The sequence below is a fragment of the Notolabrus celidotus genome, chromosome 24 (genome assembly GCF_009762535.1).
Source record: "Notolabrus celidotus isolate fNotCel1 chromosome 24, fNotCel1.pri, whole genome shotgun sequence".
Taxonomy (NCBI): domain Eukaryota; kingdom Metazoa; phylum Chordata; class Actinopteri; order Labriformes; family Labridae; genus Notolabrus; species Notolabrus celidotus.
The window spans coordinates 5929447-5956397 of record NC_048295.1 but is presented as its reverse complement, the minus strand read 5'-3'; the positions used below and the strand labels follow the sequence as shown (position 1 = coordinate 5956397).

General features: G+C 45.1%; 1 protein-coding gene across 2 annotated transcripts; it reads right to left on the bottom strand.

Moving 5' to 3' along the window:
- Window positions 1–2029: 2029 nt before the first annotated feature.
- Window positions 2030–25010, bottom strand: prkx (protein kinase X-linked). Of its 2 annotated transcripts, none has more exons than XM_034677612.1 (9): window positions 24941–25010; window positions 24510–24784; window positions 18032–18200; window positions 15819–16082; window positions 12744–12863; window positions 9011–9106; window positions 7144–7201; window positions 5751–5828; window positions 2030–5642 (listed from the first exon to the last, which is right to left on the bottom strand). In XM_034677612.1, exons 2-9 carry the CDS (start codon window positions 24655–24657, stop codon window positions 5517–5519), a joined length of 1059 nt encoding a protein of 352 aa, XP_034533503.1. In that variant the 5' UTR covers window positions 24658–24784; window positions 24941–25010; the 3' UTR covers window positions 2030–5516. The 2 variants fall into 2 exon arrangements, with proteins under 2 accessions (XP_034533503.1, XP_034533504.1); XM_034677613.1 differs by having other exon boundaries at window positions 24936–24954.
- Window positions 25011–26951: the final 1941 nt, after the last annotated feature.

Here is a 26951-nt window from a genome sequence, read left to right as displayed (position 1 = left end):
ACAACTTCAAAAGTCCCACGTGTGACTCAGATCAAGACGCGGCAGAGAGCCAGGATGCGGGAGAAACGCCTGTTCTGTGTAAGGAGGTCAGGAGTAGAGCTGGGCGATATTGAAAAAGATGATATCACGATAATACTTTATATATCAGTCGACAGGAGAGCAGCTGAAGCTCTGTGTGAGGAGGAGGAGAGGAGGGAGCGTGATGAATCTGATGGTGTCCAAACACCAGGGGAGTAAAAAGACTCTTCAAGAGCCGGAGCCGAGAGACGACCCAGCTGTGGATCTCAATGAGTACGCGAACACAAACAGTTTGACCTCACGTCGTAAACAGAGGACGAACTGCGATCGAGTTTCTGTGCTCACACAAACAAACAGCTCAGATGTGATTCCAGATGTTTCTCAGACAGCTGACAGTTATAGCTAAGATTAAAGATGGAAGATGTGAGGAGAACATGAGGCATGAAAACAGGAAGAAGTCTTTGTTTACGTCTAAAGGAGCCTCTCACAGGAGGTGACAAGGAGCTCTGCTGAGGTGTGATTAACCTGCTTTGCTCCAGCACCTCGTCCTCTCTACTTAGAGCAGCAGATCCATCAACAGGTCTGTCTCTGCAGGGGACAACAGCAGTAAACATCTCAGAGACGGGAACACTTAACATCAATCTGAGAACCTGAACCTCTGAAACTGAAGCAGACTCTGGGTTCAGTGTGAGTCCTCCTCTCCTCTGAGGCCCTCTGTGGTCAGGGGGGGGTCGCTGTGATGTGTTTCGGTGTCATCTCCCTCCACTTTGTCACAAGCACAAGGGTGTGGTGCATTCACAGCCCGCGCTGATGACAGGAATCCTCAGTTTCCTCTCCTGATGTGACCTGACTTGTCATTAGAGATATCACAGAGGGTAAACAAGCGCGCCCTGTTGTTTGGGCCGGGTGGAGCTGCAGGGAGACAAAGGGCTGTAAAAAGGCTGATTCAGAGGGTTTATATTTATAAAGGGAATAAGTGATGTGTCATCTTTCATCGGTTTTAAGCACCAATCAGATTCTGTGAGGGGGATTCATTCAGTCAGTCAGTTTTATTTTGATACGCTTCAGACGGTTAAACTCTCTCCGTTGTGTTTCTGTAACTGATCTAAACTCTGGGACGTTCTCTCCTCCTGATTGCGAGCGTTTCCTCTCACTGAGGCCTTCTGGGAAATCTCTCCCTGCACTCCCCCCCTCCAGATTCACCCTGAGAGCTCACTTTCATTACATCCCCACGTTTCTAAACTCCTGACTGTCATCAAGGAGAGAGACTCCAGACCCACGTCTCCTCCGTGAACCTTTACGAGCACACCATCCTTCACATTTCACAGACTCACAGAGGAAATGAAGCTCATGAATTGACTGTAATCCAGGTTAAACACAGGGTTTAATCCTGATTACAGCTAAAGAGAGGCAGATGAGGAGAGCTGACGGGAACACGGTCACACCTCGGCTGGAAAAGGCAGCGTCAGGGTTTCCTCAGGAGGAGGTTAACCGAAGAACACCACACACACATTTTAATTATCACCAAACACTCGTTAAACCAATACACAGTCTGGCGCCCCCGCATGGCAGGGGGAAGGAACTGCAGCAGAGTCAGGATTACTCAGCGTTTCCCAGAGATTCTCAGAGGACTGATTCACGCACTAACATCTCACCAGTCAGACTGTAATGAAGGAAAGGAGGCGCAGACTCTCCTGAGGGAGTTCAGGGATTATAAAGGTGTCAGACTTGATAATAAAGTGTTAACTAGAGTTTATTTTTATGCCAGATGTCAAACATCTGGACTTTGGAAACCTTGAGAAAAGACACGAGCAAGCAAACTGTTCAATTTTTCTAACTAATGAAGTGAATTCTTGGTTTTCCCCCAACTGTGATGCATCATTTCCCCGATCGACCACATGTAGACAAATCCTGTGGTCAGACTTTCTTAACTTTCTGAACTCAGTGACGAAGAGCAAGTCAGAGATTAAGATCATTCTGCACAGGAAGGACGAGGCAGGACAAAAGAGAAGAAGAAGAAGAAGAGAGCATGTTTCTTTCTTTTCACCGTCTTTCATACAAACATGTGACATTGCTTAAAGTTCCATTATTCAGTTTATAAAGGGAGATATATGGATGTTAAAGGCATTATCATGATCCGGGTCAAAGATGGAGGATGGTGGATCAAACAGTTTAAAGCAGGAGGAAGGTGAGACAGAGGCAGCATGGGTTGAATTATACAGATTATAATACAGATTATAACACTGGGTTAGAGTATCAAAAGGACACAAAGCGTGAGTTAAAGCCTTAAACAGAAGAACAGAAATGACAGATATGAGCCTACATATCCATAAATAATATAAATATCAGATAAAGAGTGTCTGTCTTTACAAACATCTCCTTTACACCACCGTGCTGCAAACTGGACTCACAGTTTGAGCTCACGTTAAAGATCTACCGTCGACACGTCAGATAGATGTCTGTATTCGGGACGAACACGTGTACCTATGGATTGTTTCACCACAACTTTTTAAGCTCCTTTATTCCTTGGTTTTATTTCTCTTTCTGCATGTTAAGTCTTATTAAAGCACTTTGTGACTTCCGTCTGTGAGAAGTGCTGCATAAATAAACTTTACTTGAATTAGAGAGAGGTGTCACCGTTCTTTGAAAGGAGCAGTATGTAATTTTAAGAAGCTAACTTTGGCTTATTATCTCCCAAACATGTCTCCATCTGACACACCCCTTTCCACCAAGGCAGTTTCAGGGCCGGTTCGGAGCCGGTGCTCAATTGAGAACCAGTTTCTGCTAGAGAACCGGCTCTCTGCAAAGGAAAACAGGTTTCAGAGCAGCACCAACTCTTTGCTGGAACTGCAAACCGCTTACGCCATGGGCGAGGGACAGGGGATAGGGGTCGAGAGGCGGGGTTGCCGTGACCAAAAAGAGAAACCAAATGAGTTTCTGCCATTGTCCTGCGAATGGATTCCAAGACTAAGAAGTGGTCAGTCGACCAGTCGAAGGAGCTGGATTTCCTGTTTTGGGTGCACATTGGTGAGTTCGGCAGAACACATATGAAAACAGACAAACATGAGGCTCAGGCCCAGCTAAACATTTCACAAAGTGAGCTCTGGATGTTGTGAGAAGACACACAAACACACTCTGCTGCTTCAAGTGTTTACTCCTGACGAGTCACGCAACAACACACAGAGGTAACGAGACGCTGCGGAGCACAGGAGGGTTTCAGCGCTGTGTCAAAACAACATGAAGGATGCAAACAAAGAAAAGGCAACAGATGAGAGGATGTCCTCACGCTGCGAATGGAAAATTAAATCATTTGGTCGTTCAGACCGACATCAGCACCGTGTGAAGAGTACACAAAAGTCCAGGTCTTGACGCAGGGTGATTGTGCAAGGAAACAAAAACATGAGAGCGAGCTCTGAACCACAACTTTTGGTTTCAACGGCAGGAAACAAAGTCATCCGAAGTTTATTTTAAAGGCCATTATCATCCCCGAATACAAAAAAATCCTCGACCACATGATGAGCTGAAACATAACGAATACTGACCAGGTCCACTTCCTGCAGCTCGGTATTATTAATCTGGTTCAAGGCTGAAACCGAATCAGGATTCTGTCAGTCGAATCAACGCTCCTTAGACTTCAACAGCCCCCTTGAAACTACAGTTCTATTTTCCTCTCATTCCTTTTCCTTTAAACTCATTTGTCATCCACTAATTTGAAAAAGCAGGAGACTTCAGCAGGTAATTCTCCTCTTAGCAAAACATATTTACAAGCTTACAGCAGCTCAGCATGCTGCCTCACTGGGTCAGATTTTTAATATAAGAGGGGGGTTCTGGATAATTCAGCTTCTAATTCATCTGAATGTAAGTCATGAATACTAAAGAAAAAGCTGTGAAACTACAACCAAGCTAGTGGCAGCTCAGCTCTCAGCCCCACTCAGAGCTTTTGAATAAAACAATTTTCAACATGCTTTGGTTTGTGTGTTTTTTACTGAATTTGAACAGTTTCACTTTAACTGCAACAGACACTGAGGGAATCTAAGTCTAGTGGTTGCTCAGCTTGCAGCCCCTCCTGACATGCAGTCGTGGAAAAGCACTTTAAGGTGTCTTTAAGGTTTGTATTTGTTTTGAGAGCAGGTGAACTATTAGGATAACGCAGCCCCTTCTAAAAACTCAAGAACTAAAGGAACAAGCAGCTCAGCTTGCAGCCCTCCTGACTTCTCTGTCCAGCTAAGAGCATTTTAAAAAGTCCAATTTAAAACTTACTATTGAGTGTTTTACTGCTTTCTATTAACAAGTCTGTTATTTTTGGAGACAAGGAGTGCTGTGTGGATAACGTTTAGAATCCTGACACAAGCAGCTCAGTGCACATCCTCTCTGGATTCAGGATATAACATGAAACTATAACTTAGTGTTTCACTGATTAAATTGATAGGCCTCTGTAATTTTAGGAGGACAGAACTTGTCATGTTGGAGACTTTAAGATGAACATTAACGCAATCATACTCTAAGAAAGAGCTGAGCAACAACAGAACAGGTCGAGGCAGCTCAGTGTGCAGCCCCTCTGTAAGAGCTGAGTGCTTGAGCTGAGTGAAGCTGATTTATTTACTGATTTTGATGATTTCATAACTTTAAATGTTAGTTTTAGAGGGCAGGTAATGATTCAGCGGCTGTTCCAAGTATTTGATTAAAAAAAAAGTGCAGATTCAACTGACACAATCCGAGTCTCTAAAGTCTTCCTCCTGCGCGACTCGTCACTGATGATGACGGTGATGATGATGTGAGTGTGCACAGAGTCAGTAAAGTGGTCTGCAGAGCAGCTGGGACTGTGTGATAATAAGTCCTCTTGCTGCAGACGGTATATAGAGCTGGAAGAAGAGGAGTTTACAGCAGGAGACCTCGTAGAGTCCGGTCTCTGAGACTCCATCAGTCCTGCGTGGAGCGCTAATGCGCCTGAGCCACATTTCAAGTGAACTTTTCTGTAAGTCTGAGACGTCATGCCCATCGAACGCTGATGTAAGGCACCTTTAACAAGTGCCACTGGTCACACATCTTCACATAAAGCAGCTGACTCATGATATAATGAGTCGGAAGCTGCACATTATTATATACGTACTGGCCAGCTGAGAGCTCGAGCACCAGTCTGGAGTCACATTAAATATGACCGCAAGAACATTTTTACAAACAGATAAAATATGAAAACATGAAGATATCAAAAAAAGACCTGATTCTTCGTCTTGAACTAGAAAGTAACAGTCTTTTCTTTTTTTTGCATATGAGCAGGCTCAGAATGATCAAACTTAAACTGCAACAGTTTGACTGAAGTCACATAAATAAAAGTATAAAAAGCAAACCTGTGGTGTGATACACGTCACAGTGTCCGTCATGTTCAGACGGGGATAATAAGAGATAAAATGTGACCCCGCGCGCTGTGATACATACTCTCCATGACGACACCTGTAACCTGTCATATGCTGAGAATAAATAAAGGAGGCCAGAGGGGTTCAGAAGTTCTTGAAGATCTCTAAGTCCTTCTGAGGCACAGGAGGGTCTTTCTTCCAGTCCTCGTCCGGGTAGACGTCGAAGTTGGAGGTGTCGCCCTCGTGGGACACTTTGGGGAGGATGGGCGGCTGCAGAGACAGGAAGTAGAGTTTGAATCAATTACAGGACGTATGAATAATAGGTAATTACTTTCCTATCTGTGATCCATAAAGAACACTTTAGTAAACGGCTCTCACCTTCAGTTTCCTCACAGGAACAGCGTCCCAGTCGATCGTCTTGAACCATCGGTGCTTCTTCACATCGTCGGCTCCGTTCTGCAACAGACGTCACGACGACAACAACACCGTTTAGAAAACTGACGAGTCATCGTTGAAAGAGAAACACTTTCAAACATCACAACCAGTGTGCATAAACTCCTGTTTCCTGTAAATAAAGCAGCATGGCTGTTTGAGTGATTTATATCAGAGTAAAGACTTATAGTTGTAGATTGTAGCAAGGGCTGGGTGATAAATTGATAACAGTAATTATCATGATGTAATTTTTCTCAATATAAATACAGCAAATGTTTGATAAAAATGTGATTCACTCAGAGGAATAATGATTTCATATTTATCGTGATGACACCTTTTTCAATATCGTCCAGCTCTAGTCCTGCAGGATAAAACAGCAGAACGTTCATTTTTCCATCTTTAAATTGAGATCCTGTTTCATCATCTGGATTCTCTTAACTTTAAAGAGTCATAGAAGCTTCTAAGAATGTGCTGCTAAATGAACTCAGTATAATCAAGTCTTCATCATTATGATATTGGCGCAGTCAGGCCTCCGTAGAGACTCCCAGTGTTGTGCTAATGAGCGATGCGAGCGCTCTGCAGAGAACTAATGGCGGGAACAAATCAATATGATGTCGTCTGGATTACGTGGAGTTAATCAGAGGGATTAGAGGAGTGTTTGTTTTATTGAGAGACTCTAACTCTCCCCAGTCCTTCAGTGTGAGTGTGCACACAGAGACCACCGAGAGGTGAGAAAGGGGGTCAAAACTGGGGAATAATCTGCTGTAAACAGGTGAGTTGAATGCAACAGCAACTACTACTACTCGTCTCATGACTATCATCTCTCTCTTATTCTCCTCTATCCCTCTTTCCAACCCCAACTCGGTCTCAGCAGATGTGTGTCTAACATGAGTCTGGTCCTGCTCGAGGTTTCTGCCTGTTAAAAGGAAGTTTTTCCCTTTACTTTTGTGCTTTTATTTGTAGATGAGTTCAGGTATCAGATTTGGAGGTGACACATTAAAGATCTTTCTGCATATTTTCCTCCTGAACTCTTTGTTGGAGATCAGTCAGAGCTTGAAATAGTTTCGCTCTGACTGTAAAAATAACAGCAAATCGAAGCTGCTTTTATGAGGGGCTAATAATATTTAGTTTACTAGTCAGACGTAGTCCAAACAGAAGCGCAGACAGGCGTGCGTCCTGCTCCAAAACAACAAGCCCCTGTTAAACTCTCCTCATTTGCGGCTAATTGGATCCATGTGGAGCTTTCTTCCCTCAGACTGTTGACGTCAAACTACCTAAAGGTATGAAGCGTGGTGAGGTGCCATGTGTGCAGGGGAGACGGGGAGTCTAAGCAGCTCACCTTCATGTTGCCCAGCCGTCTGGCTCGGTCGATGACCAGAAACTTCTTGATGAGGTCTCTGTGGAGAAAGAGAAACAGTTAGAGCGCTCGGGCTGTCAGGAAGACTAATGCATCTTCACTAAAGGTTTCCTGACACCCTGAGAGAGAGATGTTTCGCTCTTAGAGGAACTTTTGGAGACTTTACTCCTGCATGGAGGGAGGATGATACACAGGCTCTTGAAAGCTGCTGACGATCAGTTTTCTGTATCTCACATCAGATGAGATGCCGACAGCCTCGTAAATACAGCAGCTGGATCCTGGCAAGTCAGCGATTTCCTGCTTTTTGTCTAAATCCTTCCTCCACTTAAAGAGCGGGCCGAGTGGAGATATGTCAGGGGAGTATTTGAATCAGCTCCTTCAGGGGGAAAATATCTGTAATTCTGCTGTTTTTATATTTGAGGGAGGAGAAATCATCTGGAAGTGATGAGGAGAGAAAGAGGTCAATAAAATGCAAACAAACAAAGGCACCTTTTGAGTCCTTGCTCCAATTCTGCATCTTAACGGAGAGTTCTGCTATTTCCATCTGGGTCATGTTTTTATGCACATATCCTGGGCCCTAAATGTCTCATCGGTACTGGATCAGTTATGTGAAGTCCCCAGTGAGCAGGGACACAAGCATGATGGAGGCAGTTTGACCCTGAGGGACTGAACACACTTGAGGACTTCCCATCATGTAAAGGAGGACAGAGAGGTCGTGTCGGGTTCGTAAGGTTACGTCAGGACGGTGTTCACACGTCTGTCTAATTTAACGACTGTAGCCCTGCAGCGGTTTAACGCCCAGGTCACACGGGGACAGATCTGTGGGCCTCTGAATCCCTCTCCTGTCCTGATCCATGAGTGTGTGTGTGAGGTGGAAGTGTGTGAGTGATATAAATGGTTGAAATATTAAAGGCCTCTCTGTCTGCTGGCTCTAAGATAGATAGCTGAGCAGCGTGAGGATGTGTGTCACCTGAATTATCAGGGGAAGAGTTCGGCCTCTCGGGGGCCCACACACACGCTCACACGCACACACCCAGCGCGGCCTCTAATCTCACACATTCCTGCGCCCTCCAGCTGCTCTAATGGCCGCTGTGAGTGGTCCTGATCAGCTGGGTGTGTCATTAGAGGCTGCAGGGCGCTGCTCGCCCCGCGTTAAAGGGATGCCGCAGCACTCAGGGACACTCGTTTGAAGTGGAGGTGAAACAGAGGGGACGGTGGGTGGAGAGACTGCAATTTCACCGCTGACCCTCAGAGTGTGAACACCTCCACCTGCAGGGTGTTGGTTAACACAAAAGGTTAAAGGTCAACTAATGCTGTTAATGGAAGTCATGCACATTGGATATCACAGAGACTCTTACAGGGATGAACAGACTCCTGGGTGACTCGCCTCTGTGCACATGCATACGTGGAAGCAAGGATGGACTCGGACTCCTGCAGACTTTGCAGCTTGAAAAAGTACAGATTTAAAGTTCTGGGGTCAAAGTTTGAAGTTTCTACGCTCCAAAAGTACGCCTGTGAAGACGTTATGATCCAACATCTGCTTTCTGTTAGGATGTTTGCAGCCTGACTTGTTGTCGTTATTTTCCGACACACTCATCCTCCTATCTCTCCGTCCTCATGACTCCTTCTTTTGAGTTTCTTTGGCAACAGAGTCGGAAGATTTCGATGAAGGATGAGCAGTTTTAGGAGGTTTTCAAAATAAGGGTGGGAGGATCAGTTTTAACTCTTAAATTATGAGTCAGGTTTTTTAACGCGGTGACCCCGCCGCCGCCGTGCGTGCACAGACGCTCAGGATTCATTCGGCCCTCAGAGATTTCCGACTTATGTAATTTGAGCGTCTGCAGCTTACTTGACGTAGAAATCCAGATGGCGTGGGAATTCCAGTCTTCCGGCCAGGATCTTCTGGTAGATCCCGAAAGGATTGTCATCAAAGAACGGCGGGTACCTGAGGAGCGAGAGAGAGAGAGAGAGAGAGAGAGAGAGAGAGAGAGAGAGAGAGAGAGAGAGAGAGAGAGAGAGAGAGAGAGAGAGAGAGAGAGAGAGAGAGAGAGAGAGAGAGAGAGAGAGAGAGAGAGACGTCATGGGGCCTGTGTGCAGAGACGGATGATGCAAGGAGCAGGTAAGAGCTTACACATTCACCTGGATCCCTTTGAGTAGAGAGAGAGTGTGTGTGTGTGTGTGTGTGTGTGTGTGTGTGTGTGTGTGTGTGTGTGTGTGTGTGTGTGTGTGTGTGTGCTGCAGACAGAGCAGCCTTTGTTGTGCCCCTGTTAGTGTTTCTACCACCCACAGGCCGTCTGCTGCTGAATGCTTTCCCAGTCCTCCCGTTCTCCCCTCTCTCCGCTCCGGCCTGGACAAGTCATTACCCACAAATTACATAATGGGCCCGGCCTCTAAACGCATTACGCACGGAGCAGACAGCCGAATAATCGTACCGGTTTGTCACACGCTGCTCGGCCTGCCCCGCTGAAAAAAGCTCCAGAGGCAGGAGACGGAGGGACGGGGGCGTCTGGGAGCTGGCGGAGCACCACAGACTGCTGTCATCTGTGGAAAATGTGGGTCACTCTGGGAGGAGGAGGAGGAGGAGGGGACGTGGATTTATGAATTAGAGAATAACAAACACATCACAGAGAGATGGTTTCTTTATGCCGCTGCAGGGTTGACTTTATGGAAGAGAGCAGGATGAATACATCGCACTGCACGTCTTTAAAAAGTTTGTCATGTCAGGACAGGCGGCGAGCAACTTTTAAAAACGCTCCGAGCGCGTTTGAGGTTTCTGGAACAGGTTCAGGGTTTTCTTTTGTCTTTGCATCGAGTTTGGATGCAATACAGCAAAATATGACTCATGTGGAAAACTGTTTTCATATCATTAAAACAGAACCAGATTTAATGGACAGAGCCGCTGACATGCTGGTGTTTTTCTTCACTTTCTTTTAAGGCATGCTCTGGAAAAACAAATTCCTGTTCTTGTAAAACTCTGCTCGGCTGTATGTCATGCAAACTCAATGCAACAACGCCAGGAAACTCAAAGAACGTTAGTTTTTACAGTCTGGAGAGAAAGATGTGTGATGGTGCATCACCAACAGCTTCGTCTTCTGCGACTGACTCTGAACTCCTCTTGAATCTGCTCTCTGCTCTTCCTGTTTCCTGTTTTCAGACTTGAGTTTAAAGTTCCCTCAGACGTCAAAGGAAGCAGTCCGTCAGTGACCCTATGTGATCTCCTCCAGCTCCAGGACTTCAGGCTGACAGGCAACTTTAATAGGACTGAGTTCCTCCTTTAGGATCTCCATCTTTAATCATCAGGCTGTCGCTCCGCTGAGCCGAGGTGGACGAGGACTGACCGGGGGAGCCGGAGGGAAGGAGGTCAGTCTCATTTCAACGGCGTCGATCCAGAAAATCGAGCTTGGGAATCGACACGCTTTGATTAAAAAATACCAAAGTGGGTTTTTAAAGAACTTCTTGATGCAACTTATTTCATTTATTAGCATGGAAGTGACCTGGAGCAGGAGAGGAGCGGCCCCAGCTGCTGCAGGAGGGTCAAAATAAATACAGGAGGCAGATTTTCAGCTCATATTCAGGAGGATTGGTTTCCATTAGGAGCTGAAATCTGGCCCTGGAGGAAGGATTATGAAGGGAGGACTCCTTCTCTTCCTCCCCCTCTCTCTCCTCTTCCTCCCCTCGGGGGGCGCTGACCCCTCCCTCAATGTTTTCTCAACTTCACCCGAGTGGACGGTGATCTAACTTTAAGAAGCAGCTGCTACATTCCTGCATCAGAACCTCTGCAGAACACAATGGAGGAGATGAAGAGGGTCTTTGTAAGGGGGGGTCTTACAGTAGTTTCTCTCTCCCTCTCTCTCTCTCTCTCTCTCCCTCTCTCTGCCAGGACTCTCACACTTCAAAGTCAGGCCGATGAATGCTGAGAGAAGGTCACATTCCTTCCACTAATTCAAATCCGTAGCTTTTTGTAGCGGTGCATAAAGAAGATGGATGCAGAGGGAGTCGGCTCACACACTGCTGACCTTTAAAGACGCCGCGCCTCAAAGCAGGAGTGTTCCACCGAAATCTAAATAACAGGCCGTCCAAGTCCCCAAACTTTAATATCATCAGGTACATTTACAGCTACCCTCACACCTCTGAAAGGAAAGCATCCACAGAGCTTTATCTGACTCTGAGGTAGAGCTGGGTGACATTGACATAAGATTACTAAGCGTTATGGGCGAAGTGATATTTTTTCCCAGAGTGCAGTGAATGCATCACGGTTATTCAGTGTTCAGTTGTCAATGCCGTCGAATTATCGCCCAGCCCTACTCTGAGGTCTCTGCAGTGGAGGTGAAATGAATCCAGCATCTATACTTCTTTAGGTTCAGAGCTTTCATCAAACTTTCTTCCAGTTGCAGTTTGAAGAGAAGACGTCGATGCAGAGGTCTCCGTTCCAACACACCAGACAATTTATTGGCCTTTGATTTGATTGGTCGGGCTCTCATTCACGCTTACTGGAACTACGTCTTGACTGATCGACTGATATGAAACATTTTATCGTGATACAATCTTTCCCAATATCGCCCAGCTCTACACTGCTATGATAAAGTTTCTAAATATTGCCACAGATATAGTATTTCCATGTAGAGGTCGTTCCTCGCAGCCTAACTGCTGTAATTAAGGACCTGCTGTGTTATTGATTCCCACCTGGTGTCTCTGTGAAACACTAATATCAGCCTCCGTCAATCTGCGTTTGCAGGCCGCTCTCTCTGCATACCGATCAGACACAAACACGTGATTATTATTCACGGTGAATGACGGGGAGCGCTGGAATAAATAAACCTTCCCAGAGGGGGAGCCGCGTCATTGTTCTTCACCCACAACAATGATTCCCTTTCACTCTTTAATTTGTCGCAGCTCTGCAGAATCCAATAAGCACACAATGAAAAGATTTCCCGCACAGAGACAATAACAGCGGCGGTATTAATTGAATAATTCCTCTTTGGGCTGCCGCGCTCGCTTTGACTTTCAGCGCTGGGATGTTGGATTGCATCACGAAGGAGCAGGTTGTGTTGTTTTATTTTAAAGGATTCCAGACACGCAGAGAGCAACTCAAAGATTCTCTGTCTGGAGTTTTTCACCTGTGTGTTTGTGTGAACATGAGAGACTCTTCTCTGATCTCTCCTCAGTCAAACTCTCAGATCCTTCTCTGCCCCCTCTAAAGAAACCAAACAGTCAGAGTGAGTCGTCTGTGTCTGTCAGGCAGGCTGTGCTGCCCTCTTGTGGTGAACCCTGGAACTTCCTCTGTGCTTAAACTTACATTTCTGCTTACTGTGAAGTTATTTCTTTGAGTATCTCTAAATATTTCACACCAGAAAAATCCGAACAGCTTAAATTGAGAGGTTATGTGATTCAGTGAACCAACATGAATGTTAGAGGTGTTTAAAATAAGTCCTAAATTCATAAAATACAAAAATCTGACTTGAGTTTGCAGAATCAACACAGAAAACATACAGATCAGAAGCCTCCGACTGTACATGTCCCCCTTTCTTCACCCTACATAAAGTACTGAGTGTCCTGTGTATTCTGATCACTGCAGTACTCACCCAGCCAGCATCTCAAAGACCAGGATTCCCAGAGCCCACCAGTCCACCGCTCGGCCGTGACCTTTACTTTGGATGACTTCGGGGGCCAAATACTCCGGAGTCCCGCACAGAGTCCAGGTCCTGGTGAGACAGAGGACAGGAGAAGTTCAGACACAGCAAAGGTTAGAAAGTTCTGAGTTTACAGAGCATGTGACGGAGAGAATACAGCTACTACGAATATCTGATCTGCTGTCAGATGATCAATAATCACAAAGTACAGAAGGGGCTTTTATTTTGAAGGCGGACTCAAATGAAGAAACCTTTAGATAGATAGTTAGATATTCATTCCACTTCCTCTTTAATGTAAGTGTCTTCATCATCAGCACGTTGACTCCTCTGCTCTTTGACATGTGACAGCATCTGCACGCTCTGTAAACATCCATGTGTACTCGAAATATTAAAACAGAGAGTCCAGTTGCACGGACAAGAAAAGCCCCTGATGTAAAGAGATCTGCTCCTGATACCTGACACACCTGTACGTCTTTGATATAGGCCTCCAAGAGGGGAAAGGAGAATAGAGGGGGTCTGCAGGTTTATGTCGTGTGTAGTCAAACAAAAGCCGCAAATGGAACATCTTTCATTACATCCATCCATCATCTCTTCAAAGGAGGGTCAGAGTACATCAGCCAAGATGATTCAGAGATACAGATCCGTGTCGGGTCCGTCTCCGATCCGTCACGGCACCGGATCTGATAGGTTTCTATTCTAGTCTATGTGTTAACTTCCACTGGATCCACTCCGTTGCATCCAGTTCAGAGAGTCAAGACTTCTATTTTTGCTGGATGTTTGAGGAGCGCGACGCATCAATCTCAAGTTGTGACAAGCTGATTCGCCCCCCCGCTGGTCGTCTGTCTGTCCGTCAGAGCCGACTGACTCTTCCCCTCTCTCCCTCTCTCTCTGTGGAAGCCACTTGTCCTCCGATGAAGAGCACTTGGCCCCGTGCCAGCCTCTCGTCGTCGTCTGTCACTGATATCACCTGGGTAATGACCTCTTTCGGCCAGTTGCTATGGTGACAGTAATTTGTATGGAAATGATGTTGGTCCCGGTGGAGGAGGATGAGGAGGAGGGAAATAAGAGGGGGAGTTGTTGCTCTTCTGGGCGTCGTGTGTCATCAGAAGGAGCTTCAGAGTGTCAGTGAGCATGTGCGGGCAGCAGGGGGCGCTGTGGCAGCATCCTCAGCATGGAGCGACGAGGCGGTGGTCCTCGGATTCCGAGGCACTCCAGCTGCCCTCGATTTCTGTAAGTGAGTCACATCAGAGAGGAATGGAGTCCGTCTGCGGGGAGAGGAAATCTAATCTTCCTCATGATGTTTACACGTCAGCGGGGGGTCAGACTGGAACGCGGCGGCGGGGAAGAAGACGTCTGTCTTCGTCTCTTCAGAGCTTGTTCTGTTCCATTCTGAAGAGGTCAGTCTAAGGCCTCGCTCGCTCGCTTGCTCTGTGTCTCATTCATACTCAACAGCATGAAGTTTGTCCTTCAGAGGCACCGGTAGAGGTGAGAGTGAGGGGGAAGCAAACTCACAGAGATCTATTTCTGCAGAGTTTGGAGTCTTTGCGATGGAAAGGTGCAAAAATATTTTTGAGAAGGGTTGCTTAGCTCTGTGCAAGTCCAACTGGGACAGGACTTCAGGTAGATCCAGAGTTCTCTAGAGGGATTATAGATATCACCTGAAACCTGAATTGTTAAGGAACTGCAGGGAAGACCTGGACACAGATTAGGAAAGTGGATGGATGGCTCACGTTTGGAGCATCACTTCTCCTCCTCAGTCATCACACGATGAGTCGCACAGAGAACTTCAAACCTTTAAAACTTTCACACCTCTGCACCGCTCTCTGCTGAGACCCACAACCTCAATTCCAGCCCCAGCTTTAGGAGCTCATTCCAGACATCCAGCGCTACCTTTAACATCCTGTTTGACTTCAAAGTTCATCGGACATCAGAGAGCAGGAGCGTGATCCTCGCAGACAGGATACTACTCCTCAAAGGTCAGGGCAGGGACCGTTTACCTTTCAGATGATTGTGGAGTCAAGTGAGGAGGGAGCATTCACGTCATTCACAACATGCCAGGAACGTCTGAGTTAAAGGAACATTCATGCATCCTCGTGTTTCGTAGAACGACCTCCAGACTGCGTTTCCTCAAAGTTCATTCACAGCTTTAATCAGGACTTTCCTCCAAATCCTTGTTGTGCACGCTCAGGAGGAACCTGAGCTCTGCAGAGAGAGAGGACGAGTTTCAGGCCAACGCTGACAGACGCTCAATTCCTGCTGACAGTCGATCAAACATCAAACAGAGGAGCTGCCAGCAGAGCATCCACAACTGTCATCAAACAGAAACACACACACACACACACACACACACATTCAAACACACATGCTGCGGAGGGAAGTGACACAGGAGGGAAAATATCTCAGAAATGCAACAAAGAATGTTTGCTTTACCGTAATGTCAGCTCATAACTATGTGTGTTATTTTTCTGAAAGGTGCTCTCTCAGGTCGGAGTCATGTGGGAGGAGCACCTGCATCTTGTGATTATTTACATCATAAGTTGACTTTTTTTAAAGAGTCAGGAAACAGTGCAAACTGTCCATCACGTCTAGTTTTGCTCACCAGTTTAAGAAAATAAATGAAACAAGCTGAGAGCAGAACTCTGCCTCTCCTCTTCAAACCTGGATCCATCTTTGCAGCCGCAGCAGAATCGGACAGATAGCTCTCATTGTCTGGCTTCAGAGTCTCTTCTTTAATAAAAGTTTTTTGCTGGTTGAAGGTGAAGAGAAAAGGCCGGTGCAGACTCCTGAATACAAAGATTCAAACTAAAGCGTTTCTTTTCACTCCATCTGCAGACTGAGCTGTCTGAGCTCAGACTGAAAATCAATGTCATCTCTTAAATCCCTTCTTAAACTCAGTGTTCAGGGAAGATTTATTCACTGATTTTTACCGCTCTTTTTATATCTCTTTCCTCACTTTCAGCCCGCTCTCTGTCACTTTGTTTAACGTCTGTATAAATCACTCCGTGTCGTCGTCGTCGTCTCTCTCACCTGTCGGAGAGCTTCTTAGCGAAGCCGAAGTCAGTGAGGCGGATGTGTCCCTCCCCGTCCAGCAGGATGTTCTCGGGCTTCAAGTCGCGGTACACGATCTCTTTGGAGTGAAGGTACTCGATGGCGCAGACGATCTCTGAGGTGTAGAAGAGGCCGGTGGCGTTGCTGAAGCGTCCTCGGCTGCGCAGGTAGCTGAAGAGCTCGCCGCCTGGAACGTAGTCCATGAGCATGTAGAGGAAGCGCTCGTCGTGGTGCGTCCAGAACCTGCAAGACAGAATTAAGGGGAATGAAAGAAGCAGTTTTAACTGTTCTAGATCCTTCAAGAGAGGAGAGGTAAACGGGAGAACAACAAGAACATCCAAATAGGTCCTGTTCTTAGAGGTAGATACCTGGAACACCTTTAGACCTTTAAGGATGTAAAGTTATTGATTTAAAAACTTCCTGTTAGCACTGTCAAAATTAGGGATTCAAGGAGCTTATCAGAGAACTAAATCCAGATACAAGCTAACAAACCGGCAAAAATCTGCCTTCCATTTGAACTAAACATTTTATCGTGATAACCTATTTTTCAATATTGCCCAGCTCTACCTCAGAGTCAGATTAAGCTCTACTAAAGAGACAGAAACCCTCCTGCCTCCTTCCTGAACATCAGCTGCTGTCTGAAGGATCAAAGTGTTAACGTCCGATGACTGGTTGAGATCTGATGAAGCGAGCAGCTGCATCCCTCTCACACCCTTTTATCTCCTGCTGGGGTTTGGATGGGTGTGCAGCAGCCATTTGAGCTGTAAGGGCACTCGAGAGGAATAAAAACAAGAGACTGTGTCACTGATGAAGATGGAGGGGGCTCCAGTGTTTTCCATAAGTGCTGGCTGCTGGCCAGAGAGACGATTACTGGCTGTGTGCTCCGCCGCAGCTTTATCTGCACACATCCTCTCCTCCTCTCTGCAGCTCGGCCTGAACCATGCTCGTACATACACCAACACACGAGGATTGATTTAAGTTCTCTACCTGTTCAGACTGTAAGGTAATCATCTGTCATTTTATAACACTTAAACCGTCTGCAGCTGTGTTTTTAAAGAAGCCATCATAAAGATCAGGCTTATGTAACTCTGCATTGAAACTCTATGAAGACTATGAGACATGCAGACTTCATCTTTCTGGGTCAGAAGATACCTTTACTGGTGTTTTATTGAGAACAGATCTGAACCCTCCACAGCAGGCTTTAGGAAAGTCTGTTTCAAACCGGTAAACAGGAAGTAATTTGCTCAGGGATAAGTGCAAATGAAGCTTTGGAGACACACTCTCTTATTAAAGCAGGAGAAGCTCAGCGCGAGCGACCCGAGGTCTCCTGGTGTGAGGAGCTGCTCCTCGAACTATATTGGATTTGTATCAGCGGGGAAATTACAGATATTATGGAGATTCCTGCAGACTTACTTCATTCTGTTGAACCTTTGGAGACAGTGGAGCAAGAAAAGGAGAATATTCTATCAGATTAAAGGAGGAGGAGGAGGAGGAGGCTCATGATTATCAATTATGCTCTCTCGGAAACCAGGAACAGAACGTGAGACGCTCCACGGGAGGAGAGGAGGACAAATAATGTTGATGTTTTTAAATATCTATCCACGATAACCGGATATGTGAATCAATTCTCCTCTGGTAGCCTGCTTCATGATAGAAACATAATAACTGGGGACTTTTATTGTGAAAGGCTTTATGGTTGAATTCATGGATTGTAGAGGTGTCTCCAGGAGTGATGGTATTCAGAGCCACTCCTTCGACCTTGAGTCACAGAAACGCCTCACTTCTTTGACTCATCCTGGGCCTAAGAGGAGGGAGTCATGGGTGGAAACACACCTTCAGCAGGTTCACCTGTAGATAAACCGAGTCCATCAACTTGTGCACGCTGCAGTCTGAGACCAGCTGAGAGACGCTCTGCATGCGTGCACATCACTTCAGACACAGAGACTCCAAACTAACACAGATGAGGAGGAGGAGGAGGAGAAGCATGCTCTGTGGTCGTCCGTCCCAAATCGCTGCCACTGATAACCAACCTGTATTAATTGAGTTTAGTTTGGTCTCACCTGAAGGAGGAACTCACTCCTGGTTAGGGCTGGGCGAGACAGAATGAAGGGGGAATTAAAGAACCAGTCTTAACGGTTCTGTATTCTTCAAGAGAGAAGAGGTAAACGGGAGCGTGTCGGGCTTGGACTCACAGTCGTATGAGGAAGGGGTGGTTGACCTCCGACAGCACCTCCTTCTCATTGTGGACGTGCTGCTCCTGCTTCAGCCGGATCACGTCGGGGATCTTCATCTGCTTCAGGGCGAAGAAGTTCCTGCTCTTCTTGTCCTTCACCAGGAAGACTCGGCCGAACGTCCCCGTGCCTGCAGACAGAGAGGAGGATGAAAGTATAATCATTAATCACACATGCATGGAAACAAACATCAAACAAACTCCTGATTCTCTGACCAACACTCAGATTATACAACTGATGTCAAATCTCAGATCATCCCTCCTCTATGTAAGCGTTCCTCCTGATTTAAAGCGTGCCAAAGACAAGTCTGAGCTCGTCCTTGGCGAGTGCTGAGTGTGAAGAGAATGAGGAAGTTCTGTGAGCAACAACAAAGAGTCTCTTTAACCGTCATCTGCTGAGCTTCACAGGAACATTCAACACCACGTTTTTTTAAGAACAGTGTCCACTTCCTGCCTGATGCTTGTACCCCCTTTGAGCAGGTGTAACAAAGTGACCCACTTCGCTCCCTCACCTGTCACTGCTTTAATTCGCAGGGTGATTGATGCGTGCTCAGACGTCACGCTGGCCTCTGTTCGCAGATGAAACTATGACAGGCTGTAATTATTAGCGAGCATGTACGAACACGATGGAGTGTGTGCCTGCCGGGTTCCACGTGAAGCTTTACTTTCACTTTATCTCTGTTTGTCTCTTTAAACTAGCTGTGCTGTTCATTAAGCCTGTTGTGCCATCTTTAATCCAGCCTAATCTTCAGACAACAAACTTGACTGTGAGGCTGGGTTTCCACTGAAGGAAAGGGGGGCTCGTTAACGATCAAGGCTGATATTCTTGATTATCTGATGGCGAGATAAGAAAACCTGCAGCTGGTGGCAGAAGTGAACTTTAAAACTTGGAGGGCCTGCCGGCGCTTGCTGGTCCTCCTGAGGCCTCTAGTTCTACTAAACGTTGTTTCAGAATTTCAGTCCTGCAGCAAAGGAAACCGGCACAGTTTTTCAGTGCTGCAGACGAGGGAAAGGGGTTAGTGTGTCAGTTCTGCAGACAAAGAACAGGGCTCACAATTTGGACGCAAGGGATCAGGGAAAGGACGCAGCTCAGATGAGAAAGAAGGCTTGGTGTTGGAGTCTTGTGCACGGACAAGATGGTCATGTTTTGAGTCCAGAAGACAAGAAGAAGGGCTCACTTCCAGATCATTTCTAGACCTGAATACAACCAGAAGAGCTCTGTATTTAAGTCTTGCAGACAAGAAAAGGGGCTCAGGATTTTAAGTCCTGCAGACGAGGAAAGGGGTTTGAGGTTTAGTCAGGTGCACGAACAAAATACTCAGTTTTAAGACCTGCAGACAAGAAAAGGGGCACAGTACTTTTAGTCTTCTGGAAACTATAAGGGTCTCAGTATTTCAGCATTGGTTCCTGCAGATGAGAAAGGTGGCTTTCTGTTTTAGTCCTGTGCATGAAAAAAAATTTCATATTTCAGTTCAGAAGACAACACAAAGGACTCTGTATTTGGGTCTTGTAGACATGCAAAAGGGCTCAGGATTTTCAGTCTTCTTGGCTCAGTATTTGGGTCCCGCAGACAAGGATAAGGGTTCAACATCTCAGCCCTTCCTGCGCTGGGTTCCTGCAGACGAGAGCTGAGGGAAACGATGACATGAGACACAGCATACCCTCGGAGGCAGACGTGGAGCTGCACAACCTTCCTAATGAAATGCCGGCTGTCTCAGTCTCCTGCTCGCTTCACCGACAATAATCCTTTGTCTCAGGACGTGAGGCGTCTCCATAGAAACAGAGAAACAGGTTGTTGTTGCTGCTGCTGCTGCCGGCAGGTGAACTGCTCAACTCTCCGTGTTGTGAAACTTCAGGCAGAGATTGGCTGAACTTCTCGGTACATGGTGGAGATTATCTGCAGTTTGAGAGGCACTAACTTTCCAGATCAACTTCTAATGTCTGCAGAAAGGGAGAGGTAGAGCTGGGCAATATTTAAAAAGATGTTATCATGATAAAAATCTAATCATTATTTCATTTAAATTTAAAAGGCACATTATCACCCAGTCCTAGTAAGAGGTATAAAATGCAAATCAGATTTCAGTTTTGCAGAAGCTAAATGTTGGCAGCACCACTCTCTCTCACTCAACCCTCTAAAATAAGACACTAAGAGTCCTTTGAGCTGAGTTTTGGGTTTGCAAACAGCAGAAGAAGCAGCTTTATTTGAGGACTATGGGACAGAAGAGCTCAGGTATCTTCCTAACCCTCCTGATCCTCTGCACAACAATGCACCAAACAGGTGTAACATTTCATCTCCTCAAAGCAGCCCTCAGCTGCTCAAAGCCTGCATTGTGTGACTTTAGAAAAAGACACATTCACAGCCAGACTAAATAATCCTGGTGTTATTTTTCTTGCACTTTGTGAGCGGCGTCTGTCATCAGAAACCAGGACGTGACAAAGAGACTGAACCCCAGACATGGACGGTTGATTTCCAGAGTGATGCTCTGTAACGGATATCAGGAAACTGGGTCATCCTGTCTCCTCTTCCACCTGCTCCGCTTCTGGGACGAGGGGGAACAACAAGCTGTGCGCTCGTCTTGAAATTCGGATGTTTTTAATGTCTCTGAATATGATGTTTGAGATGCTGCTGGGACAGGACAGCGGCTTGGGAGTGATGCTCTGCGGGTCAGGGTGGATAAATCTAACGGCACAGGAGAGCTCCCTCCTGATTTCAATGACAATTAAACAACAGCAGGCAGATAAAGAGCTTTAGCTGATTTGTTCTCTGCACTGAATCCCTCCCATCGGACAAAACGCTCTGCAAATTGGATTTTGATGCACCCTGCTTCCTTTCCTGCAGCTCAGGCTTTGTCCTCTATGTGTAGATTAATGCACATTACAAAGCTGTATATCACAATGCAGGTTAAATCTGCCTGTAAACACTGACGCTGTTAATGGAAAAGGTTTGAGGGCTGCAGCGTCATCAATCTGTATCCTCTGATATCAGATCTGTCGACATCTGGGCTTTATACTGTACTCTCAGTCATCTTGCAGACTTATGCATATCTGAACAGCTCAATATAACTCCAGGAGGAATTATAAATAAAAAAATAAACCTGCTAAGATTAAACCTGAATTTGATTTGAGCATGCAAACTCAAAGAAACCTGCACCCTACTTCAATATTCTTCCATATTTTTCTCTGTGCAGGTACAAGAAAACCTACCGTTGCATAAACTGATATTTACGTTAAATTAAAGCACCAGTAAGCGACTTTTTAATCAGCTAGACTTTAAAAAGAGTTCACACTTCTATCGCAAAAGGAAAGACATGATTGATTTTCTGAAAACGCTCCGACCTGTGTGGACTGAACCGGCTTTAATCTCTAATCTCCGTGACCTCCATGCGACCTCTGGACCCCTCTGGTTGGCTGACAGATCACAGATGTGCTTTTAGATTAAATTAGTCCGGCATGATAGAAGGATAGACTAGACTAGAGCTTGATAGCGTTTTAGATTCAACAGCAAACAAACATTAAAGTTGCATATATAGCTTTAACTTTGCTGCTCTCCATGCAGATATAACCCTCCTCCTCCTCCTCTCGGTCTTTCTTTTACTGAACCTCTGGTGGATTTTGTTGTTATTTCTTTTATTAATCTGATTGGATATTATTAATCTCTCTTTAAAGCCTTTAGTCAATATTAGCTCAGCTGAACCAACACAAACTGGGGTCCATATCAGTGCAGGGCTCTGTGCTAATCAGGCACGGATTTCACGTGATTTTCTCAAATCTGCCTGTTTTACCGGGGAAGCTGATTAAAGTCTGAAAGTACAGGAAGAGTCCTGAACACGGTTTTACTCACGCACAGATTTATGTGGAAGGTTTGGGGAGAAATGTGATTTTGCTCGACACATAGGAGGAGAAGGAAGTTTGATTTCTTCACTAAGACAAGTTTTAGAGACCTGAATGTAGGGCTGGGCGATAATTCGGTAACGATAATTATCATGATACAATTTTACACAGTATAAATATTATAAATGATCAATAAAAATTCGATTCAGTTGCCACCCAACATTGGACAGAAGAACAAGACGGCTTTGAACAGCCAAACATGTCGCAGTGTTAGAGGTAGGCGGGCAAAACGCCTTGAATTCAGAGATTCTAGTTGTTTTTTGTTGCTGTTGTTGTCTTTAATATAAGTTTGCATTGTATTTTTAATTTGCACCGTGGAAAGGAAGAATAAAATGTTGCACATTATGACGTTAACTTTCGTTTTTGGTCATAAATTACTCAGATGGGCAGAAAATTCTCACATTTAAGAAGCTAAAACTGATATTTTTGGGAGATTTTTGCTTGAGAGATGATTAAATGATCAAAATAGTCTGCAACTACAATAACTTGTAGAATTTAAGTTCTCATAATCTGTAAACTGACATATATTTGTATAAAAGGGACTTTTAGACTCATCAAACTTCCTCCCTTTCCTCTTTCTTGAGTAACTCGATGATGAAGGCGTGACTCAAACGTTTGTTTAGACAAGTCAAAGTGTTCTTCCTCCCTGCAGGCGGGTCACTGTCTGAACACGGACTCACCTCTACCTGTCGGGTTAGCTGTAAACACACCCCTGACTCTCTCTCTCTCTCTCTCTCTCTCTCTCTCTCTCTCTCTCTCTCTCTCTGAGTCACTGCTGCAGTCTCGGGGTTCGTCCAAACACACAGAGCCCGGCCTGATGGGTCATTATGTGGTTTAGGTGACACTCTAAATGAAGGTTTTAACTCCTCCCGCAGCATGCACAAACATCCAGACTCCTTAAAGCTCTAAAAATGTTTTGAGTTGAAAACTTGAATCAGAGGCGTTCAGTCCTGCACACTTCAATTAAACATGACGGTGCAAACAGTGTTGGACTGACCTTTCCTGAGCTGCAGTGTTTAATGTTCAACAGCATACAGAGGAAAGGAGGTCAGCTGGAACTGGGTCAATATTGATAACACATTGATATCCTTGTATAAACCTCACTGAATGATATGATAGCTCTCATAATGTGTGCGTTTATTATCAATATGCTTAAATGATGTTTATAACGAGGCACAGATTATGAGTTCTCTCTGGTTTATCTCATCGACCTGCGTGAAGCTAACAGTGTTCAATAAACTGCAGAGCTTTATCACATGATATTATATCTATCCCTGATTTCTTCAGCTGAGAGATAGATCAGCAAGCTTTTCTCATATTTAAGGTTGTAGCTGTGAAATAAGTTTGGTATAACAAAAACAGGGAATGCTTAAAGTAGAGCTGGGCGATATTGAAAAAACTCCTTGAATCCCAAATTTTTGACAGTGGTAACAGGAAGCAGTTTTTTTTATGCATGATAAGATTTTTTTAGAAGTTCTGATTCGTAGATTCTTAATCCTGAGATTAGACTAACGACTCTGCTTTGAGCTGGTCGGTTTCGCATTTTCTTCAGTGTCACTGTCGCCTGTTTCAGCTGTCTTTACATTCCGCTCCAAACGTCTTTAAGCCCCTCCTACCTCTTACCCTGCAACATGATTGGCTGCTATATGTTGGGTGGTACCTAGTGTTCAAGGAACATTAGCGCCTCCTCCGTTTCCAGTGGTTGGGAGGTCCATTACAGGTTTAAATACAGCGAATTGGTGATATTTATCATTATCGAATTATCGCCCAGCCCTAGCTTAAAGAGACTATGATAAACTTTTGTCACTATCTTATGTTGTTTTTTAATTCTAATCAGAAGTTTGTCATTCGGGGGGGTTTGGTGGTCCGGCTGCAACCGAGGACGAGTAAGTTGACCTGATGTTCAAATGCTTCTGTCGTCTTTGCAGCTTTTTGAAGGTGAAACACTCTCAGGACACTGAAGGAGTTGAAGGATGCGATGGGTGTTGCATCAGCTGGCGTCCTTCTGCTGTGTTTTCGTTTACCTGTCACTCCCGGGATGTTGCACAGTGAGGATGAACCCTCCTCGTCTCCTCGTCGGAGGTGGGATAGCAGGGTGGGATCTGTCCTCCTCTGAACCTCCCTCAGAGGTAGCAACAGAGGCGGAGTGGGATGCTTGTAAACACGCACCTGGACACTAATTTGATGCAATTTCAGGTGCAAATATCCCTGTCAGCGCCCCCATGTAAAGACTGACCACAAATACCCACAATGCAACATTAAATGAAGCCCTCACTTTACTGTAGTTACACTTTGATTTAAATACAAGCATCAAAAACAACAGTTAGTGACATTTCACAGAGCATGTAACCTGACTGATTAAATTAAATATCATGTAGATGCATATATTAAAGCAGAATCATGTGTTTCATCCCTTCCTGTGATACATATGTCATAAATATCACCTTATGCATTGACCTCAGTGTTATTAGGAAGTCTGTAAATACTGTACATTACTCAGGGATCAAACCACGTACAGGTGAATGCACCTTTCTGTCACAAACACTCACCCACTGTGGCCACGGTCTCCAGCTCGTCCAGACAGTACATTCGGGTGTTCGGGGACGTCTCTCCTGCTGCACAGCCGCCGCTGCTCTTACTCTCTTTCACACAGTTCGTCTCAGTGAGGACTCCCACCTTCGCTTTGGAGGACGCCATGTCTTCTTCACGGGACTATTCGTGGGGGACTATAAGGGTTCACAAACATCCACAGAGTTCATATCAGGCAGAGTAGCTAACAGCCCATGGTGTGCTAATGGGAGATGCACCGTAGCACTCTGGAGGTCTGAATCAACCGGAACAAGAGAAGAAGAAGATGATATTAATCCGGAGTAGAAGAAGAAGACTAGAAAATAAACTGATATATTAACCTCGTCCTTATTCTGTCTAAAGTTTGACCGGCTTGCTTCATTATTCACCCAGACACAACAACAGACCTCACCCCGCAGCTCTTCCTTGTGTCCACATCAACCAGGAAGAACTACAGTTTTCAGCGTGAGGTCATATCCGGTTTGGACTTTCAAAATAAAAGCAGTTAACCAAGATAGTGGTGTTAAATGAGGAAAACAAACAACACAATTGTCATCTGGATGATTGTATATGCTTTATAAAACACATCTATATTTTTTAAATAGGGAAGTAACTGATTTAGGACATTTTTAGAAAATATTATAAGGAAATATAATGCTACATATTTGAACTTCCTGTGTTTTATACTGGACTGTGTGCACCTTGACATGGCAGAGCACAAGAGCTTCAAGTTGACAAGGTGCAGCCAATAAAAACAGAGCAGTCCTGGAGCTTCAACCAATAATATGTGAGGAAAGGTGTGTGTGCTCAATAAAATAGCAAAAAACAGGTCAGATTGTTGCCTGCACAAAAAACAAATACAGTGAACCTCATAGATGTTCAGTATACAACAAATACTTTGACTACAAGTTACACCCAAAGACAAATCCACCCGTATATGAGTCATACATCCCAGATGAGCAATATCCTGTCACGTGATCAATGATGAAATCTCATTTACTCATAAGTGTATAATTTCAACATCCTGCATTTCAAATTTAAGGTGGTGCTTGATTAACTGGATGTGGGACTTCACAATGATGTGTCATCAAACATCATATTCTGTGAGGCTGAATCAAAACAAGAAGCTAAAAGCCTCAAGAGAGGAAGACAGCTCTCTCTTAAAGTTGCATAAAGTCATGTGACTTTTGCTGTATGTTGTGCGTCTTTAAACTTGCAGGTTTTAACTTGGTATTCCTTCAAACACCCTAATGAGCGAGAGATTCCTTTGATTCCTCGTGCCATGCTACGGGGCTATACTTGGATCCAGGGTTCAAGTGTTGAGGGGGGCTGAAAGAGGAAACTGAGACGTGTGTGCCGCTAACAGAGCCTTAAAATAGTCCTCACTGACTCAGCAGCGATCAGAGCCCTTCTCACAGTCAGAGGAATGAAGCCCTGCCTCGATGCTGGGACTACTTTGGACTTATTCATTTAAATATGGCTCGAGGTGCTGTCGCTCTGCTCGCTTTGAAGTCCTGTCTGTCCTAAGGATTTGTATTTTACTCTGACATCTCTCTGCCTCTTTTTTTTTTTTTTTTTGTACAAATCTGCACATCAGAGATGTTTGAAAGAGAATAAAATGTGTGACACAGGGACATTCATTTTAATCAAACATAATTCAGATTCCCTGATTTGCACATGCAGCTATGTTAAGTTTTGTGAGCACATTAGCAATGCAGAGCAGAGCGGCTCCATCAGTATTCATGCGGCGAGTCTGTCTGCAGCACGAGTGGAATAAAGATGTGTTTGATTCACACAGAGGTGCCCTAACATTTGCTCTCGCGTCCTCAAGCTGTGGAAGTCTCCGGCACTCGACTGTGATACGGCCGACGCTCGTCTGAGGCTGTCCGTCAACTGAGAGAGGAGAAGAGAGGATATCTGTGTGTTGGAGAGTGACACTTTAAATAATGATGTTAGCAGAGAGTGATATCTACTATTGATCTGATATCAGGCACAGTTTATCTTAAAGACTTCAGTAATCAGGAAAGAGAGCGTTTTATTCTGCTATCTCCTTTAACTTGAGAGGAAACCCCAAATTTGAACATTGACTTCTGAAGAAGACCTAAAGGAAGCCCCACACTGGTCCTAATCTTCTCAGGATCAAAGATTGCTTCATAACTTGGAAGCCTTTTGCACATTTTAAAGAGACAATGCACTTTCTGTTGGGTACTCAAGCTGCACGTCAAATTTAAAGCCCTCCAGAGGCTTCAATAACCTTCATAACCTTACCAAAAAAAGGTAGAATGAGCGAGGTAGTCTTCCCCAGGAACACCAATGTTTATAAGTGGATTTCTAAGTAGACAGTGACATCTAGTGGTGGCAGGAGTTATGAGTGGGCGCAAAAGAGGAAGACACGTGACATTGACCGGAAGAATGGAAGAAGG

Excerpts from the sequence above, each read along its gene's own strand:
- prkx (XM_034677612.1), bottom strand. The coding sequence starts at position 24,657 with ATGGCGTCCTCCAAAGCGAAGGTGGGAGTCCTCACTGAGACGAACTGT. Across the intron at positions 18,201-24,509 it reads GGAGACCGTGGCCACAGTGG|GCACGGGGACGTTCGGCCGA; the intron begins GTGAGTGTTTGT and ends CTCTGTCTGCAG. Across the intron at positions 5,643-5,750 it reads TTCCTGTGAGGAAACTGAAG|CCGCCCATCCTCCCCAAAGT; the intron begins GTGAGAGCCGTT and ends CTGTCTCTGCAG.